This window comes from Scylla paramamosain, chromosome 30, assembly GCF_035594125.1.
Source record: "Scylla paramamosain isolate STU-SP2022 chromosome 30, ASM3559412v1, whole genome shotgun sequence".
Classification (NCBI taxonomy): domain Eukaryota; kingdom Metazoa; phylum Arthropoda; class Malacostraca; order Decapoda; family Portunidae; genus Scylla; species Scylla paramamosain.
In genome coordinates, this window is record NC_087180.1 from 9348244 (window position 1) to 9369318 (window position 21075).

Here is a 21075-nt window from a genome sequence, read left to right on the forward strand (position 1 = left end):
TTGCTTACATTAAATTATTCTGATAAAGACATGTCATTTAGTTATTCGTTATAGTGATAATCATCGAGAACTATATTTATCTGAGGAAGTTGAAGTCAAATCCTCATTTACAGAACGAACTTGTAGCTCTCGCTGTTTCAAGACGATATGTTTACCCGAGGCTTTATGTTACTGCTTTGCGTAAGCTAACAGTGAGATTGATATTCTATTTCAGGTCTTGTACCATTAATAAAGGCTACTAGCAAGATTGATAATTTAAGCGTCTTATCAAAGAAAGGAGGAGGAAGAGGAGGAAATGCTTTCATGCACACCAGAATAGTGAAACATCACAACACACAAGAACAGCACCCATCATCTTAATCCACCAATCATCTTAACCACCATAAATAAACATCAGGCTGAGATCTTTACAGAGATGGAGGGGTAGGTGGTCTATCCAAGGTAAGATGTCGCGTCTTGTCTCATTAATAAATATAATAAAGAAAGGTTACCATTCACTTTGCTCCGTCCTATTCATACACTGCAAGACTAACAGTTTTCTCTCAGCGCGGCCGTCCCTCTACCACAGGGAGGGATCATGAAAATGTCATACCGATTTATTTATTTATTTCATTATTATTATTATTTATTTATTTTTTTCATGTAAGAGGAGTACTGATCTAAAACAACAAAAAGTTAATAAAAAAAAAAAAAAGAGGGGCCCACTAAAGTGCCAGTCCCAAAAGAAAACAGCCAAATGGATTATCCAAAGTTGCAGGATAAGTGTCTTGATGTACGTAATTACTTTGTACTCTAGCGAGTGGCTGAGCTGGCTTGTGTGGCGCCCTGGACAAACCTCAATTTCGACGTCCTCTTCCCTATCCCTCGCTTATAAAAAGTCGACATATTTATTTAATTATTAAGACAACAGAAAATATGCCAGGTAGTACAGACAGTACAGTACAAGTATAACACAAGCACTGCATGCAGAACCTGAGCTGCTCAGTGGAGCCAGTGGGGGCGGATTTTGATGTGGAGAACGTGGGTCACAGAAACGACAAGGAAATTCGTCAAGAAACCTATTCTTTTGTGTACAAATTTAGAGCAAACCAAAAATAACCACAACAAAATTTTCCTTCTGACGTTGAAAGTCCTCGCAGAGCAATGCTTTTGATTAACGATGCGGCGGCGGCCGGGAAGGAACATCTGCTTCATTCCCAGGCTGGTGGTGCCCGTGCTCGCCATCGGAGTGCCGTTGGTGTTGCTGGTTGGACGTCCCACTGATGACAAAGTGACCATGGGCGGCCGTGTGGGCGCTCCCTCGGTGCTGCTGTGGACTATGATGCGGTCAGGTTCACGAATGGTGCAGGATCTGCTCACTGCCCAGCCCTGCTCTTTCCCCGCGGAGGAGCCGCTGCGGCGCTACGTCAGGAAGCATGATTTTAATGCTTCCGTCAGCGTGTTACAGGATCTTCTTGGCTGCCGATTTTCTTCTCGCTCAGATAACCTGACTGAGTGGGTTAATAAATCGTACGTGAGTAACACCCATGTTCGGAAGCTGTGCCAGGCGTTCCCCAGACTGTGCTGGGACGGAATGCTTGTCGATACCTTGTGCAGGGCGTCCTGTCTCAGGCTGGTGCGGGTGGTGGCTGAAGGACTTGCTCTGGCCTTCAGTTTCCTGCAGGATAGCGCCTCCAACAACCACATCGTTCACTTGGTGCGAGACCCGCGGGGAATGCTCTCCTCCAGGGAAAAACTTCAGCACGGGAGGTACGTGATGTTCTATCAACACAAGAAGACTGATTTTTTTCGTAATGAAGAGATGGACGTGAGTGTTCTGTGCCAACGCTACCGCCACGACCTGGCCGTGGCGACACACCTGGCCCGCCACCACCCTGACAGGTGAGTGCACGCTGGGAGGGGCTGTGACGGGCGTGCCGTGACGGGCTCGTCACGCGTCACCTTGTAATGCTGTGTTCTGTGCAGGTACACGCTGGTGCGGTACGAGGACATCGCGCGCCAGCCCCACACGGAGACACGCCGCCTGTACTCCTTCATGGGCCTGGCCTACACGCCCCTCGTGGCCTCGGTGGTCAGCAAACACACCCTGGGCTTCTACAAGACGGAAGGGAAAGAGCACCCCTTCTCCACCTCCAAAAACTCCAGCGGCATCGTGTTCGCGTGGCGGAGCCGCCTTTCCTACAGCGAGGTGGAGAGGGTCCAGGAGGAGTGTGGAGATGTGCTGCGTGCCTACGGCTACAGGCACTTCTCGCGCCGCCAGTATGAGGAGGAGGCGGCCTCGCCCCTGCTGCCTCTCCCGGCGGGCTGGGCCGCGTTCCTCTCTGCCGATATAGGAGACGCCTGACAAGGAGAGAGAGAGAGAGAGAGAGAGAGAGAGAGAGAGAGAGAGAGAGAGAGAGAGAGAGAGAGAGAGAGAGAGAGAGAGAGAGAGAGAGAGAGAGAGAGAGAGAGAGAGAACTCAAGTATATGATTGTGTTATTACCGGTACTACAAAGTTGACAATGGACGGAAGTCCGGTTATGTATAGGAACAACGTAGATGGTGGCAGTGGCACGAAGCAGAGGAGCATGCTCGCAGACACAGGCTCACTACTAAGTCATCACCACTCGGTTATGCACAGGGGCGCCAATCGTCACTGAATGTTATGAAGACTGATTTGTGACTCTCTCTCTCTCTCTCTCTCTCTCTCTCTCTCTCTCTCTCTCTCTCTCTCTTTGTATATATAGCGGAACCTCGGTTACCGAAAGCCTCCCTTTTCGGACAAATCAGATTTTAAACAAATTTATCAGCTCATTATTGCTTCGGTTGCGGTACCATAATTCGGTTCTAGAACAGAGTTATTTGTTTTCAAATATAGCAAAAGCTGCCGTTTATTACTGATTTATAGGTTCTATAACTATTTACTTCGTTTTTATATATTTGGAGGAGAGACACACAGCCAAGACAGTAATTCAATCTTTGAAATAAGGTAAATGTGATCCCCTTGAAAAGCCTTGACATAAACAGTTTTCGGCGCTTCGGAGTAATCCCGAGCCCCCTGTGGCTCTCTCAATGACCCCAAGCGCCATAACTACTGTACAACTACTGTACATTTTCCAGTAGCTTTTCCCAGCAGCAAGATGTCTAAGTGTTATGATCTTCATTTTTACAGTAAGTGGGTTGCTCGTCTCTGAGTCCCTCTGTAAGGCTTTCATCACTAGATCAGTGACAAAGAGAAGGGGCCGCGCCACATTTCCTACGCCACATTTCCTACAGGACACATCAAATACAAATTAAGCAGTTTTTAGAGTAGTGACATATTTCCTACAGAGATACAGCATATCTCCTACACGCAGTAGGTGTAGGAAATACGCTGGGTATCAAGTTGTTATGTAGGAAATGTGCCTGACACTTGTTTTTGTGTAGGAGCTGCGGCAGTATGGTGCATCCGGCATAACTCCTACATTTATACTGTCATATCTCCTACAAGTAAAAAATATGATTGTAAAAACTGGAAGGCACATGAATTAAAATGGCACTTTTTATTTTTCAGTAAAACTTACATATATAAAATATGGCATTACAATGATATTTTTTTTCATTTCTCACTAAAACGTACGTATATATATAAAAAAAAAATTACTATGGCACATTTTAAACGTAAACTTCAAGCCTGTCTTGAATGGCAGTACGACAAGTGGGACATGTTGCCGGGTTGTTAGCATCTGCTGCTGATACAAGGATAGTTATGCAATCTGCACAGAAGGAGGCATGTCGGCAGGGCAAAAGAACAACTGTCCTTTCCCTTCGCCTTAAGCAGATGCTGCACCGAAGTTCGGGAGGAACATCTTGAGTACCAGCTGCGTTGTCAGGGCCTTGATGCTCATCCCCACTTTCATCAGCACTGTCTCCAGGAAGTTGAAATGCTGAAACAGAGCTATCAAATGTGTAAGCGACAGCATTAATGTATTGGGTTAATGTGTATGTGCCATTCTGTAATTGTTCTTTCAAGTTCTGCCTGCGCTCAATGTTTCTGACAAACTTCTCCTTTTTCTGACGAGTGATGTCCAAGCCAGCATCCACACGTTCAATGTCCTTAGTTGTGTCTGTTATCAGATTATTCAGATGTGTGAGGAAAGTGTAAATGTTTGGCTTGTGCTGGCGGACAATGGCTTTCAGTCTGCTGTGGTACGACTCTGCATCATTGTTAGTTCCACGAGAAAATTCGAAGACAGATAACCGTTGTGGAGTGACTTTTCGAATCCAGTACTCTGTGATGTAGGTTTTGAATGCAGTAATTTTTGGCTGGGAATGATCATTCAAGTCAAAATTTTCTTGGAACAGAGAGTCAACTGCTTCATGCATCTGGTTGGCTGGCACATAACTTAGTGTCATGATCTTTTTGACCCACTTATTAAACTGTTTGTTGTCTTTGTAAAGTTCAGTTAGCCCCAGTTTCTGAATTTTCCGGTACAGGTTTTGTGAAAAGTGGAACTGACAGCCCCCAATCTGAACCTGTGGCCAGCAAGAGCGAATTGCTTTACCAGAACTGCTTTCAAAATCACCCATTGCTTGTTCAGGATTCAGGTTGGGGATGAGTTCCTTCACTCTTTGCATTGTGATATCATACAACTTTTTAGACTTTGATGTCATCAAGGTGAAGATGAGTGGGAATGAATGACCTTTGTAAAATCCAAGTAATGTGAAGAGCTGGTAGAAGAGTGCAGGCACAGTGTAAAAAGTACCATCAAAATTCCATTCCTTAATTGTGGTCATCAGTGGTACCAGGGTTAGAGAATAAAAAATAATTGCCAAATGACCACTTCCCTGATCTGTGACGACAGATCTGAAGTTTACGTTAAAGGCCTGGGCCTCTAAGCTTTCTAGAATGTTGGCGCACTCCTCTGCAGTGTGTGGTTGCCTCGGTTGAATTCGGCGCTTGGCTCGAAGCATGCTTCGCTCTACAGATGAGAAAGACACATCTGCTCCATGTTGGTGATGTCTTGTTACCCGCCTGAAGATCTCGGAGTTGCTGGTAGAGCCCACATCCTCAGCAGCCTTCATCTTGAGAGTGTTCCTCAGATCTGTTGCAGCATAGTCGGATGATTCATGGTTGTGACCTTGCGTTGCTCTGATGACACCAGTTGTCTGTAAAATATAACTGCTTAATAATTCGAACAACACCTAACACCACCATCATCACCAGTGACTCTGCCAGTGATCTCCATCGTTTTAACGGAAAACCTTTAGCAGTGAAGTTGATTAAATCTTACCAAACTCCTGGTCTATAACATTTTACAACTGTTCTTACCTCCGACAATACGGCTCTTCCTCCACAGTTGGGGTGATGAATGCAACGCAGGTATAGTTTGTTGTTTCTTGCCACATTTCGGAGGTACCGGAATCCAGAGTTGTCTTTGTAAACCACTGCATTGAAGCGGATGTTCCCCTCAATACTAGCCATGCTTGGTCCAGGCGCAATCGAGTACAATAATGCCGTCTGTCCCGTCGAATGGAGAAAAAAATACTGCTGGGTCGAGACTAAACTCGACCCATGATGTCTGAATGTGAACGATACTACGCCGAACGGATGTATAACAACTTATCTACTTGTTGACTAGTCAAGGTCGGCAGGAGTGTACTGAGCCAGAAGCTCCGAGTGCAGAGGCGCCAAGCTAGGGGGTGCGCCTGTAGGAGCAATGTAGGAGATGTGACAACATATTATTGTGTGTAGCAGATATGCTGTATCCTTGTAGGATATGTGACAGAACAGGTTTTTGAGTGTAGGAGGTATGCTGTATCTCTGTAGGAAATATGGCATTACTCTAAAACTGGTGTATTTAAAGGATATTTGACCTGGAGGGTAGTCATTTTATGTGTAGGATATATGACGGATACTTGTTTTTGTGTAGGAAATATGACCATCTATGTGTAGGATATGTGGCAGTACTCCAGTTATTGTAGGCTTGTAGGAGAAGTGACTACGCCCCAAAGAGAATACCTGCATGGTCTAAACAGTATCTTCTGATGAGTTCTGTGTCACAAGTTCATTCATTACATCCTTTCTGTATAAATAATTTGTGAGCTGGAGATGTTGAGAAACAGCCATCTTAGCTGTGGGTGGACTGGTGTCTGGGAACAGAATTCATCCATTTTAATTATAATTATATTTATAATTATTTTAATTATATATATATATATATATATATATATATATATATATATATATATATATATATATATATATATATATATATATATATATATATATCATATTTTGAACTGTGTGTGTGTGTGTGTGTGAGTGTGTGTGTGCAAGTCTGTCCGTCTGTTAGTTTGTCAGTCTGTGTGCTCGTCTGTTGGTCTCTTTGTTAACTGACAAACCTGTCAGGAAATCAAACATACTGTTCATGTGTGAGTAACATGGTGTAATTAAAAGTGAAATCTTCTCGAATAATCACTACTTCACTACAACTGCAGCCACTAACACACCACCGCCACCACTACAACCACACAACTTCACGATTAGTACTTTTCAAGATAAGTAAAATGACAATGTAGACTTTGATAACTTAAGTGCTTCAAAACTATACAAAGAAACATCTCAAGGGAGCTTATTAAGATGACGGCCTCTTCTTTACAGCACTGCACCTTTGAACCCGTACAAAGCATATCTTAGGCTCTTATAAAGACTTTTTTTTTTATGTAGGAAGGACACTGGCCAAGGGCAACAAAAATCTAATAAAAAAAATGCCCACTGAAATGCCAGTCCCATAAAAGGGTCAAAGCAGTGGTCAAAAATTGATGAATAAGTGTCTTGAAACCTCCCTCTTGAAGGAATTCAAGTCATAGGAAGGTGGAAATACAGAAGCAGGGAGGGAGTTCCAGAGTTTACCAGAGAAAGGGATGAATGATTGAGAATACTGGTTAACTCTTGCGTTAGGGAGGTGGACATAATAGGGGTGAGAGAAAGAAGAAAGTCTTGTGCAACGAGGCCGCGGAAGGAGGGGAGGCATGCAGTTAGTAAGATCAGAAGAGCAGTTAGCATGAAAATAGCGGTAGAAGACAACTAGATATGCAACATTGCGACGGTGAGAGAGAGGCTGAAGACAGTCAGTTAGAGGAGAGGAGTTGATGAGACGAAAAGCTTTTGATTCCACCCTGTCTAGAAGAGCAGTATGAGTGGAACCTCCCCAGACATGTGAAGCATACTCCATACATGGACGGATAAGGACCTTGTACAGAGTTAGCAGCTGGGGGGTGAGAAAAACTGGTGGAGACGTCTCAGAACACCTAACTTCATAGAAGCTGTTTTAGCTAGAGGTGAGATGTGAAGTTTCCAGTTCAGATTATAAGTTAAGGACAGACCGAGGATGTTCAGTGTAGAAGAGGGGGACAGTTGAGTGTCATTGAAGAAGAGGGGATAGTTGTCTGGAAGGTTGTGTCGAGTCGATAGATGGAGGAATTGAGTTTTTGAGGCATTGAACAATACCAAGTTTGCTCTGTCCCAATCAGAAATTTTAGAAAGATCAGAAGTCAAGCGTTCTGTGGCTTCCCTGCGTGATATGTTTACCTCCTGAAGGGTTGGACGTCTATGAAAAGACGTGGAAAAGTGCAGGGTGGTATCATCAGCGTAGGAGTGGATAGGACAAGAAGTTTGGTTTAGAAGGTCATTAATGAATAATAAGAAGAAAGTAGGTGACAGGACAGAACCCTGAGGAACACCACTGTTAATAGATTTAGGAGAAGAACAGTGACCGTCTGCCACAGCAGCAATAGAACGTTCAGAAAGGAAACTTGAGATGAAGTTACAGAGAGAAGGATAGAAACCGTAGGAGGGTAGTTTGGAAATCAAAGCTTTGTGCCAGACTCTATCAAAAGCTTTTGATATGTCCAAGGCAACAGCAAAAGTTTCACCAAAATCTCTAAAAGAGATTTACAACAACTTCATAAACATTAGTCAGGTTCTCATTAATGAAACAATTTTTTAAAACTATCACTAGAGTCGTAACAACATAACTTTGAAACACCTTTGGTTCTCATAAGCACTATTTTCAGCAATTCCCATAAATATTAGGTTCTAACGAGTGTTTTAGCCATAACGTAAGAAAATTTTTTAAAACTATCATTAGAGTCATACCATCCTTGAACAACCTGGTAACTTCCACTAGTGCCTGTTAAATGTAATTGTGATAAGACGCTGGAATGTTTCAGAAGGCAGTCTCGGGGCGTCATTCTTCTAGTTCCCTTGCGGTGGTCTTAGGTACGAGTATGTCCGTAATCATGAAGGTTCTAGTATCCTATTACACAAACTCTGAACAGGCTCTAATGGAAGTTATAATTATTTCCAAGGGTCTTTTCATGATTCTGGTGATATTTTAACAAATATGTATCATCGATGAGGAAAAACACCTAAGAAACCCTGACCAATTATCTTTTTAAGCTTTGAGAACTAGTCCTTGTGAGAGAACGAAGGGTGCGAGTCAAGTAGTAGGACCTGCCTGCCTGAAAGGAAAATTACTCCACGCTCTGGCAACACACTTACGCTTTTCCATCCCCATGTCTCCTGGGGACACACGAGTTTTGGGTCAGTTTGCCCTCCTGTAGCATTCAGTAACCGTATATACAGACAGACGGATGGACACAAAGGCAAACAGAAAGACTGACAGGCGCGCTGACACACACCGACACTGACACACACACACACACAAACACACACACACACACAGAGTAAATAAATAAATAGATAAATAAATAAATAAATAAATAAATAAATAAATAAATAAATGAATATGTAGACAAATACGACAAAGTACAGTAAAGTGATTACTTAATTAACATAATGAATAAAAAAATAAATAAATGTAGATAAAATAAAAAAAAATGTAAATAGAAAAAAAAACGTGAGACAAAACAAAAATAAGTAAAAAAAAAAAACTCCATGAATAAAGTAGGATAGAATAAAAAATACAAAACAAATAAACAGACAAATAAAAGACATTTGATAATCACTATCCACAACACTGTCAAGAACAAACACCTCTCCTAAGACGCTACACAGACAGACACAAAACAAAATGTACCATCCATCGCTCAGCTGACAAGAGCCTGCACCTACAGCACCACGTTAAAGGCTTGGAAAGGTTCCTGATGTAAGAAGATGCGGATTTTTGCTACAACTTTTCCTGGTACGCACCGCTTGCATGCGCTCCCTCACTCCCTTTGCTGACCGTACACCTCTCTCCGCGCTTTTTTTCATACACCCTTACTTCTCAGGTGTACCACGTGTTCTTTCTCTCATCTTCTTGCTTGTATCCTCGTTCATAGTTCTTCAATATCGGGTTTTCAGACCTCATTATTATTATTATTGTTATTATTATTATTATTATTATTATTATTATTTATTTATTTATTTTTTATTTATTTATTTTTTTTCTGGCGTGTGGTTTCAGCAGGTCCTTGGAGGCTTCTGAGCGCTCCTCTCTTCACTCCCTGGTTATGACCACTACTTCTGAGATTCTTGTCCTAAATTAGCCTGCCTTCTTTTGACTTTTTTTTTTTTTTTTTTAAATATATAGCCTTTGATTTCTTATAGCTTTTCTCTTTGTGGCTTTAGTTTTAGTGACCATAAGCTCTACCCTTAAGAAAGGTTAGGTTCATACACAAACACACAAAAGGTAAATAAGGAAATAATTAAACTTTTATGTAAGGCGTGTTCTTTCTCGCTCTCTCTCTCTCTATAGATGTAGAGGTGATGGAGCTAGTGACACTTAAAAGGCTGTATTTATAAACAAGCACGCAACAGGAAATAAGGGAATAATGAAAGGTTTGATCAATTTATGACTTTCTCCGTGTACTTTATTTTGCATTAAAATCAGAGACTCAAAAGAACAACAGTATTTTGACGATCTAAAATGGAACAAACATCATGCATCCAGTCTGAAAAAATAATAAACTCTCTCTCTCTCTCTCTCTCTCTCTCTCTCTCTCTCTCTCTCTCTCTCTCTCTCTCTCTCTCTCTCTCGTTGCGTTCCTTGCCGGATAGAGTCAAGTCCTTTTCCTCGTACAGGCGGGGCAAAGATAGTGAGGCCAGGTAGGCACACAGCCCAACCCCTCACTCCTGCAGCCCCTCCAGACACCTCAGGGGGGTGGCAACTCGAGGGAGGGCAGCGGTACATTCACACCAATAACTGTTCTCTACATAGTGATACTCTTAAATTCTCTGTTTACTTCATAAGCCTTGTGTTTCTTTGTTGTTGTTGATGTTGTTGTTGTTGTTGGTGGTGGTTGTGGTGGTGGTGTTGTTGGTGTTTTTACTGTTATCATTAATACTTCTACTACTGCTAGTGCTACTGCTACTACTGCTACTACTACTACTACTACTACTACTACTTCTACTTCTACTACTTCTAAGGTGGAATGAACGTTAAGTATGATCCTGGTAGCTAGCTTTTGCGTGACCGCTGACACACTCCAAACACTACAGCCAGTATATTCACAGTTTCCGCTAACCACCTACATAAAACCCTCGTCATTAAATCACGAGAAATTGTAATTTTGTATCCAATTTCCGTAAATAATTCAATCTTGTTTTTTCTTCGTAAGTGTACATTTGCTTGTGAGATCAAAATGATATAATTGTCCTCTCTTGTCAACACAACGGCCTCCTGCACGACTGTTGAGTACTGGCTGAGGGAGGTTGTGTTGCCTTGCCACTGGATTCATCCTGTACCTTCACTCATAACAAACTTTGTGTACCTTCAGCGCAATTGATTATTAAACTACTTCAATATTTATATCAGATCAGTGGTAATGGACCTACACACTTGGATCCATCTTTCTCTGTTTGTCAGGTGTCTCCTATATCGGCAGAGAGGAACGCGGCCCAACTCGCCGGGAGAGGCAGCAGGGGCGAGGCCGCCTCCTCCTCATACTGGCGGCGCGAGAAGTGCCTGTAGCCGTAGGCACGCAGCACATCTCCACACTCCTTCTGGACCCTCTCCACCTCGCTGTAGGAAAGGCGGCTCCGCCACGCGAACACGATGCCGCTGGAGTTTTTGGAGGTGGAGAAGGGGTGCTCTTTCCCTTCCGTCTGGTAGAAGCCCAGGGTGTGTTTGCTGACCACCGAGGCCACGAGGGGCGTGTAGGCCAGGCCCATGAAGGAGTACAGGCGGCGTGTCTCCGTGTGGGGCTGGCGCGCGATGTCCTCGTACCGCACCAGCGTGTACCTGCACAGAACACAGCATTACAAGGTGACGCGTGACGAGCCCGTCACGGCACGCCCGTCACAGCCCCTCCCAACGTGCACTCACCTGTCAGGGTGGTGGCGGGCCAGGTGTGTCGCCACGGTCAGGTCGTGGCGGTAGCGTTGGCACAGAACACTCACGTCCATCTCTTCATTACGAAAATATGTCAAATTGGAAATCGCGAAAAATCCATTGGGCCTTCCCTTCTGAAGGTCTCGCCTGGAGGAGAGCATTCCCCGCGGGTCTCGCACCAAGTGAACGATGTGGTTGTTGGAGGCGCTATCCTGCAGGAAACTCAAGGCCAGAGCAAGTCCCTCAGCCACCACCCGCACCAGCCTGAGACAGGACGCCCTGCACAAGGCATCGACAAGCTTTCCGTCCCAGCACAGTCTGGGGAACGCCTGGCACAGAATCTTTACACGTGGATCGTTCCCGTGACTTCCGTTCATCCATCTCTTCAGGTAGTCTGGGTGTGCCGAAATTCGGCAAGCAAGCAGATCCTGCAGCAGGGTGATGGAAGCGTTGAGGTCCTGCTTTTCGAGATGGCGCAGCGGCTCCTCCGTGGGGAAGGAACAAGGGGGGGCGGTGAGCAAGTGCTGTGACATCTGAGAGCCTGAGCGCATCATCGTCCACAGCAGCACTGAGGGGGCGCCTACACCGCTATCCATGGTCCCTCCGTCAGCAGAGGGACGATCAAACACTGCCACCATCATCGCCAGTAATGTGATGATGAACACGAGCACCACCAGTCTGGGTGTGGGAGAGACGGTGTTCCGCCTGTTGTTCATCCTGCCGCAGGTCACCTCGCGAGAACTTCTTTTCTTAGAAGTCCAGCGGGGAGACTACATGACTCACACCCTTATGTTACACCGACGTGGTAAGAGGAAAAGCATTATTTTCCTTGTTGTATACATATAGTTGTTTTTCCTGTAGCGGCGCATTCTTCCCGGTGTCTTAGTTACGGGAACCGCGAAGCACTCATGAACGCCTTGTATTCTTTTTATTTATTTCACGAAAATATTTATTATTATTATCATTATTATTATTATTATTATTATTATTATTATTATTATTATTATTATTATTATTATTATTATTATTTTTATAATTATTATTATTATTATTATTATTATTACATATTACTATAAATTCGTTTAAGGAGTTATAATTTTCATCCAAACCCTTCTGATTGATTGCAGCGTGGTTGGTTTGTGAGGAGGAGTGAGCACCGAGGAGTCCGAGCCTCCTCTCAAATAAAAATATGATGAAATAACGCACTCATCAATTCCCTACTGGTGGCCTTACATTGCTTCCCTGCCTGCTAGCGTAGCACGCCACTGCCTCCATGAGAAAAATAAACGAGGCTAACTAAATCCAAAGTGATAATTATCAAGTACAGGAAGTATCATACAAATTCTGCTATGTTCAGCACAAAGATGAACCATTACGAACAACAAGAAATTGTCTCACCTTTCCGGGTAGAGACGCACTAGCCTGCGGGCAGCGTCTAAGTCTTGCTTGTACCGCTCACACACGACCCTCGCGTCCTTCTCCTCCCGGGAGAAGAATGTTCTATTAAGCATCAAGAGAAAGTGACCCTCCTCCACCAGCAGGCGCGAGGCGAGGAGGGCGCGAGGATCCCTAACCAGGTGAATCACGCGCGTCGTCAGGCTCAGCTCCTGTAGCAGAGGTGCCCCCACGCTCAAGTCTACAGCGACCACTTTGATGATATTGGCAGTGGCGGCGCGGCACACTGCCTCCAGTACATCCGGCGTCTCGCAGATGATGTCAAACGGCTTCTCGCACAGCTCCCTCACTCGCAGGTCGTTCATCTGTGGGCCGTGCATCCAGTTACGGAAGTACACCGGACGCTGGGAGAAGCGGCACTTGAGGATGTCGCCTAAGAGGCTGCTGCCTTCCCCCTCACGATGACTGAGAGGCTCCATGCTGCAGAAGGTTCTCGGCGAGGCGCAGAGAAGGCGTGACGTGAAGGTGGAGCCTGACCGCTGCTGAGTCCAAAGGAGCACGTGGGCCTGGCGGGCGGCTGTACTTGGCGGTCCTGATGTCTCTTTTACATGTGGCTGCATCCATGAGGAGGCAGACATGTGGGCGGCTACGAGCACTACTCCGGTGAAGGTGACGAGTCCCAGAGTTACTTGGCGTTGAGGGGCGCGCGCCAGGCTGCAGGCGCCAAGGCGGCCTCGCAGCGCTGGGGAGGCCAGCGGCATGTTGTCATCCTCATCAGACTGCCCTGCAGAGAGTGGTGAGAGACTGAGAGAGAGAGAGAGAGAGAGAGAGAGAGAGAGAGAGAGAGAGAGAGAGAGAGAGAGAGAGAGATTAAATGAACGGTTATAAAAAAAAGTTTTCAAGAATTTTTACAAGTACAATCCACAATGAGTTACGCATTGCTTGCTGCGTTATAATTGGACATCAAAAACAAACAAACAGACTGAAGTACAATCCAACACCTGCTAAACGCACGCAATTTAAAAAATATGTCTGCCTCGATGACGTGACTCTCTATATACATTGCTGATACAGTACATTCACCCATATAGTTTGCTATAGCGAGTTTTCACTATTTAACGTTATCAACCAATATCACTCTTGAGATTTGTTGTCTCTGTAAACACACACACACACACACACCAAGGTTTCGTTCCCTACGAAAAAAAAAAAAAAAATATGGAACGATCAGAGCACAGAAGGACGAGGAATCTGACCACGTGTCTCTGCCTCCAGTCAAACAGTTTCTTTTTATGTACATGCAAATTGCATACCGTGTTTGAAACTTATTGCTTAAGTGGACTTAAACCTAATCCTCGCTTACTTCCTTTAGCATCTTGAGCCTGGCATTCTTGCTTGCGTTCCCCACCAGATGGATTTAGAGGGACGCCACACGAGTCGCCACACAGACACGTGTTGGGAAGCGCAGAGGTAACCAAAGTGCAGTGGGCGGCAGGCTATTCCTGTCCGCATTGATGCTTGCGAGTTTTGATTGTGAGTTTTCCTGGTTACTATATTTAGCTTCAGGAAAGAATATTATCTCAGCTAAGTATAGTATGAGAGAGAGAGAGAGAGAGAGAGAGAGAGAGAGAGAGAGAGAGAGAGAGAGAGAGAGAGAGAGAGAGAGAGGGGCTCGTATTGTTCAACGCTTCCTTCTCTCATACGGACTATTTTTCAAGGGCACAAAGGTCAACAGTCGCATTCTCATGGGTGTTCTCCTCAGTGACGATGCAGAAATCTTGTTAAACAATTACTAAATTCATAAAAATATCCTTGAGATCCACCAGTAGAGCATGCGCTAAAATATTGGAGGAGAAAAGAAGCGTTTTAAGAATACGGCCCAAAGCTACAATTTCTCCTGTCTTGCGGCTGCCGAAGGATCCAAGCTGCCGAGGCTAAAATCATCTAAATAATACTAATAACACTGAGAGCAACCAGTCTGAGCGCACAAAGAAATAAAGTGAATGAAAACGAAAGTGTAATGCACGGCTCCGGTTGTGTCCAGGGCAAGGCGTGTGTTGGCTGGTGTGGCAATGTGTTGTGTGTGTTGTGCAGGCGGAGGTCGCTGTCATAAGTTGTATCCTGTTTCGTAGCCATGATGACTCGTTCGAAGCTTTGAGCAACGATGCTTCGTGAGGAGAGGAGCTGGTTACGATTCATCATGGCGACGAAGCAGGACACTAGTTATGACCGTAACTGTACATACAATGAGGTGGTCGGAGTTTGTATTTTGAAACGCTTTTAGGATTATTTTCACAGGCCACACAGGTGATTCATCAGCTTCTCATTCGTATTTTTTCCCAAATTGATAGTGTTGAACCTTTATCTAACTATAACTTTATTGGAATAATTTAGAAAGTCGAAAATCCCAATAACTTCTAGGACACCTTTCAGTTTTTATAATGACAAGATTCAAAGGCCATGCAGGTGATTAATTGGCTTCCCATGTGTATTTTTCCTTATTGATGGTGTAAAATCTTTAGCTACCCATTACTTAGATTATGAAAACAACTTAGAGAGTCCCGATAACGTCTAAGAAAAGCTTCTCAAAAGCGGTGGAGATAAGTCCCAGCGGTAAATAAGATACTTTTCCACTCAGCAGCAGGACGGCAACTGACCACCAAAAGAACACGAGGATAAATATATTGGTTCAGTATCGTATTCGCCATTGCCACAACAGAAAATTACATCGTAAAGGCAATGAAAAATATCTTATCAAAATATAAAGAAATACAAAAAATTATAGTAGTTGCCCATTTATTATATAGGTTTTCTATACTTCCATTAAAAGAAAACGAAAAAAGTAAAGGATAACATTACAATTTTAATTTCAAACTTCCAATGACTAATTTTCAGTAAAGGATAACATTACAATTTTAATTTCAAACTTCCAATGACTAATTTTCAGAGAGATTTGGAAGCACATTACGTTATAGAAATGAAAGTTAAAAATGTAATAGCTAACGTATCACTCTTCACTAGTCATCATCATGCAAATAGTGAATAATGAAGAGTCAAAACAGCTTCGTGTTAAGCTGACACTTTGTACTCTACTGTATATTTACGGCGTTACTTCCAGGAAAGAAGTACCATAATACAAAACAGTAACAGCCACTCTTAGTACGGACAACGCTCGCATTCCGTTTACTTGGGGAAAATCTGAGCAAAACATTTCAGCCTCACTTTCCTTATATTGCTGCCTTGCCCGCCTTGCCACCGCACCTGAGGTCACTGCCCGTACACAGCACACCCTGCACTTCCTGGCTGAGGGTACCGCCACGGGCAGGACTGGGTGTTACTTGTGATAATAAAAGGGGAATGCTACTCGAAATATAATGATGGACATGAAGTGTGTGTGTGTGTGTGTGTGTGTGTGTGTGTGTGTGTGTGTGTGTGTGTGTGTGTGTGTGTGTGTGTGTGTGTGTGTGTGTATGTAATAATAATAATAATAATAATAATAATAATAATAATAATAATAATAATAATAATAATAATAGCAACAGTAGTAGTAGCAGTAGTAGCAGTAGTAGTAGTAGTAGTAGTAGTAGCAATAGTAGTAGTAGTAGTAGTAGTAGTAGTAGTAGTAGTAGTAGTAGTAGTAGTAGTAACAACTACAACAACAACAACAACAATAATAATAATATAATAATAATAATAATAATAATAATAATAATAATAATAATAATAATAATAATAATAATCAAGAGCTTATCAATATGGTAGTTGGGGCACTGAAAAGGTGCGTGTCTGTGTGTGTGTGTGTGTGTGTGTGTGTGTGTGTGTGTGTGTGTGTGTGTGTGTGTGTGTGTGTGTGTGTGTGTGTGTGTGTCCATGAGATCAGAATACTAAACAGACAGTTCCACCCAGACTTCCCTGGCATACATCTCTACATCTCTACATATCATCTATTCTAATTATTTTATATTACCTGTTCTACTTCCTTCTATATTATTATCTATTCCTGCAGCAGCCATAAGGACTCCCAGGATGCAGCCACGAGTCAATGATGGTGCCTATGTAATATTAGTCCCATTCTTTCAGCTGAGCTTCAAGAGGGTGATATGTAGTGTACTCATGAAGGTTACGTTGCAATACAAGTAAATAAATAGATGAATAAAAAAAAATGATTTAGTTGATTTAACGAGAGAGAGAGAGAGAGAGAGAGAGAGAGAGAGAGAGAGAGAGAGAGAGAGAGAGAGAGAGAGAGAGAGAGAGAGAGAATATTTGTGTATGTGTGTGTTTTATGTAGTGAGATTATTGTTCATGTCTTAGTTTGTGTGTGTAATTCACCAAGGCCTGATCACAAGCGGACCCGCATCTACCAGCCGTGTGTGTGTGTGTGTGTGTGTGTGTGTGTGTGTGTGTGTGTGTGTGTGTGTGTGTGTGTGTGTGTGTGTGTGTAACCCTCACGGGCTGTAACCCTCACGTTTTGTTCAGTACATGTATATCTTTCATTCATCAGTGCGGGCGGTCAGGCGTTGAGGCGCTGAGTCTGGCATTAGTGTACGCCTCCAGTAATAGAAAGGCGGGAAGTGGTAGCGGCAGTAATAGTAGTAGTGGCAGTGGTAGTAGTGGTGGTGCCATCAACGGGGGAGGGAGAGAGGGAGGGGAGCGGGTGGGGGCGGTGCAGCGGTGCGAAGAGATGGCACTGCAGGGCCGCGGGAGGGGAGGTGTCAGCTTGGGGCGAGGGCTGCCATCAGGGTCGTTCCATCATGGGGCTGGGGGTGCCATCATGGAAGTGTGGGGGATGAAAGACTAAGGGAGAGTGCCACCATAAACATGTGGGCCCGGCGTGCCAAGGATCAATACTCGGGTGTCCCCGCCACTTGGCTCTGATACCGCCCAGCATTTTGTTGTTTGGTGCCTGACTGTCATCGCGGCGTCTTGGTGGGCGGCGCCAGCTGGCCACACCCTCCTGGGCGGCGCTCCGCCCCATCTTCTGCCAATAGCGCACCACTTTACAAAGGAGCAGGAGGAGGTGAGTGGTGGACGTGGCGGCGGGGAGGGCGCCGCCCCCCGTGGGAGGCATGATGGTTCTAATGATGTTTCATGATGGCACAGTGGCACGGCTGTCTTGAGACACTGGTACCTGTCTGGCGGCCGCCTCCTCTCCCGGAGCCGCCTCCGCCAAGCTCCCCGCTCACCCTCGCCCTCGCCGCTGCTCCCTCCCTCCTTCCCTCCTGCGGCACCAAGATGAGAGTGAAATCGGTGGCACGGCGCTTGCCCAGAGGTAGGTGGTCCTGCTGACTCCCGCAGCGCCCTCAGCCGCCCTGCTGCACACACACACACACACACACACACACACATTCGAGCTAACAGTACTGGTGCAGGGTGACCACCCACCCATCCACCCACACCCTCCCTAGACATCTTCCTCCCTCCTCTCCACTTCCTTCCCCTTCCCCCCCCCCTCCTTTCCTCCCTCAACTACACACACACACACACACACACACACACACACACACACACACACACACACACACACACACACACACACACACACACACAGACGCGCGCACGCACACACACACACACACACACACACACACACACACACACACACACACACACACACACACACACACACACACACATATACACACACACACACACACACACACACACACACACACACACACACACACACACACACACACACACATATACACAGCCACACCCGACTTATCCCTCTTCACTCAGACCGCCGTGGCATGGTATTCCTGACTGTGCTGGCGATGGGCGTGCGTCCTGCTTCTAAACTCACGCCCACGCCCACGACCCCCGCACACTGGCACGGTGCCGCCCTTACACCCACGCCTCTGGGTTTTCACGTGCCTGCGAATATTAGTGGTCCAAGAAACGAACATTTTTTTCTAGTGTTTTACTTTCGGGAAGTTTTTGCGGGCCTCGTATCGCTTTGTGTTTTCATGGCTCGTCCAATATGCAGGTGAAGACATGAACACTTGCTGGGAGAGGTGTTGCTTCCACAGGTGCATGGAAAGTTTAGGTGTATCCAAGGTGGTGATCGTTGCAGATACATGTGGTGTTGATGTGTTGATGTGTGTGTGTGTGTGTGTGTGTGTGTGTGTGTGTGTGTGTGTGTGTGTGTGTGTGTGTGTGTGTTACAAATAGACCATCGGGCATGCAGGGAGTGAACAGTGATGAAGGGTCGTGATGATAACGATGATAATGATGTCGATGATGATGATGCTGATGATGGTAATAATAACAATGTTGGTGATAATAATAATAGTGATGACAAAAATGACGCAACATGTGTACTGTACAACTCTCTCTCTCTCTCTGTGTGTGTGTGTGTGTGTGTGTGTGTGTGTGTGTGTTGCGTGTGGCGAGCGTTTACCAGATATTACAGCTGAACAACACAACTTTCCTCCACTCGTAATCCACCTCATATGACCCACTCCACGCTTCCAAACCACCACCACTACCAATACCACTACTACTATTACTACTACACACACATACACACACACACACAACAAAAAAAAATAATGAAACAAATTAATCAACTTTTTAACAAACTACCTAAATGGATAAATAATTAAATCAGTGAATAAATAACTAAAGTACAAGGAAGAAAACACACAGTCAACGAAAGATAAAAAGAGAAAGAAAAAAAAAACTGAAAATACAAAACCAACCATAATCGACACACACATCTCAGCCTACAGCGGGACACGGGACGCTGTAGTGGAGGTGTCCTGGGGAGCAGCTGTGACGGGGGTGACAGCCTCTCTCCCAGGACCTCCATCACCAGCCTCCACCGTCTGCCTCTCCTCCATTAATCTCTGCTCCCTTCACATCTGAGACTGAAGCGGAGGCGAGAGGGGACACGAGAACTAACAAAGCTACTACACCTCGTCTTTCTATCACACCTATACTAATATTTGTGCATTGAGAGAGAAAGAGAGAGAGAGTAAGAGACTGGAATTAGTAAAGCGTGTGGCATTGGATACTGGCAATGAGGAAAGTCTCGTGGTGTGGTGAGGCGAAGTGACTCCCCTGCTACAGATCATTAATAAAAGGAGGCGGAAACAGGGAGCCTCTCAAGGGCCTAAGGAAACACAGGAGCGGCAGGGCAGGGCAAGACACAGGGCAAGATGTGGATGGAAGAGGAAGAGGAAAGATGAAAGGGAAGCAAGGAGTAAAAGTTGAGTTGTAGATGGAGGAGGATAAGGAGTGCGAAGAAGAAGAAGAAGAAGAAGAAGAAGAAGAAGAAGAAGAAGAAGAAGAAGAAGAAGAAGAAGAAGAAGAAGAAGAAGAAGAAGAAGAAGAAGAAGAAGAAGAAGAAGAAGAAGAAGAAGAAGAAGAAGAGGAAGAAGAAGAAGCAAAACGAAAACACATGACTAACACAGACCCACCCACCCACCCACCCACACTAACCCCCTCGCAAACCCCCTCTCGCTCACCCCCACCCCCACACACAGGTTAACATATTGTTCTTGCTTTAATTCACATTCACAAATTCGATACGTAAATGTTTCTCGATATCCATTAATGCCGAGGACGATATACGCTTGTCAACCTCACCACCTGACGGAGCTAATGGCGTACTAAACATAGCAGCATCTGACGGGCGGCGCTGTGATGGAAGGCGAGTCTCAGGTTCTAGAAAAAGGGCACGTGGAGGAGGGAAGGGATCAGGTGGTCATGGTCAGTTAGAGGGTAATGCTAGAGTACCTTCATTCTTCTATTCAGTTTTCAGTATTGCTTATCATAATTGCATTGCTTCCTTATTGCCTTCATATTACACCTTGCTACGTTATGTTAGATTTGCACCGTTCATTGAGATTAATACCATAGTAATATTTCTTCCGCCTATTCAGTATTGCTTGTCACACTTGCACTGCTTTCACCACGAGACACCACGAGACATTACTGCATTTTAGATTTGTACTGTTTTGTAAGAATGATGTCCAGTGGAGATCATTGTACCTTTATACTTCCGTCTGTTCAGTTTTGAGTATCACTTGCTATACTTGTATTGTTACCAGACTACTTTCATGCTACATTACGAGTCATTACGTTAGATTACGCACCAGGTCATGCTGCACACTTCACGCCACACCATGTCCATGCCACACCATTCCACATCCACAAACCGCCATAGACAAGCATATATATATAACTACAAAATTGTTAAAATTGCTTCATACTAAACACACACAAACACACACGCACACACATACACACACACAAACACACATGCACAAGACTGCAACATAACAGAACACTAATTTAAAGCAAACAAGAACACATTATTTGAGAATACAACACCATAATATACACCACATGACATGCCACACAGCAACACCCTTCCAAC

General features: G+C 44.6%; 4 protein-coding genes across 13 annotated transcripts in view; 2 read left to right on the forward strand and 2 right to left on the reverse strand.

Annotated features, from left to right (window-relative positions):
• Nucleotides 1-814: 814 nt before the first annotated feature.
• On the forward strand, nucleotides 815-2411 carry LOC135116234 (carbohydrate sulfotransferase 4-like). Its single transcript, XM_064033590.1, has 2 exons — nucleotides 815-1881; nucleotides 1966-2411. The coding sequence occupies exons 1-2, from the start codon at nucleotides 1160-1162 to the stop codon at nucleotides 2342-2344; spliced, it is 1101 nt and encodes a 366-aa protein (XP_063889660.1). The 5' UTR covers nucleotides 815-1159; the 3' UTR covers nucleotides 2345-2411.
• Nucleotides 2412-3506: 1095 nt separating this feature from the next.
• Nucleotides 3507-5979, reverse strand: LOC135116233 (uncharacterized). Its single transcript, XM_064033589.1, has 2 exons — nucleotides 5291-5979; nucleotides 3507-5127 (listed from the first exon to the last, which is right to left on the reverse strand). The coding sequence occupies exons 1-2, from the start codon at nucleotides 5441-5443 to the stop codon at nucleotides 3634-3636; spliced, it is 1647 nt and encodes a 548-aa protein (XP_063889659.1). The 5' UTR covers nucleotides 5444-5979; the 3' UTR covers nucleotides 3507-3633.
• A 3836-nt stretch (nucleotides 5980-9815) lies between these two features.
• Nucleotides 9816-21075, reverse strand: part of LOC135116237 (carbohydrate sulfotransferase 4-like) — a 29161-nt gene continuing 17901 nt past the window's right edge. For 3 of the 6 annotated variants that reach the window (XM_064033600.1, XM_064033601.1, XM_064033599.1), the window contains 2 exons: nucleotides 12696-13496; nucleotides 9816-11207 (listed from right to left, as the gene is read on the reverse strand). In XM_064033600.1, the coding sequence (XP_063889670.1) occupies nucleotides 10829-11207; nucleotides 12696-13453 (1137 nt within the window). In that variant the 5' untranslated portion in view covers nucleotides 13454-13496 and the 3' untranslated portion in view covers nucleotides 9816-10828. Of the gene's footprint in view, nucleotides 11208-11291; nucleotides 12278-12695; nucleotides 13497-14055; nucleotides 14263-21075 lie in introns of those variants that run through there. The other 3 variants (XM_064033598.1, XM_064033602.1, XM_064033603.1) reach the window with 3 other exon arrangements.
• Nucleotides 17769-21075, forward strand: part of LOC135116235 (histone-lysine N-methyltransferase PRDM16-like) — a 98761-nt gene continuing 95454 nt past the window's right edge. For all 5 annotated transcript variants that reach the window (XM_064033591.1, XM_064033593.1, XM_064033592.1 and 2 more), the window contains exon 1: nucleotides 17769-17961. In XM_064033591.1, coding sequence (XP_063889661.1) covers nucleotides 17781-17961 — 181 coding nt within the window. In that variant the 5' untranslated portion in view covers nucleotides 17769-17780. The remainder of the gene's footprint in view (nucleotides 17962-21075) is intronic.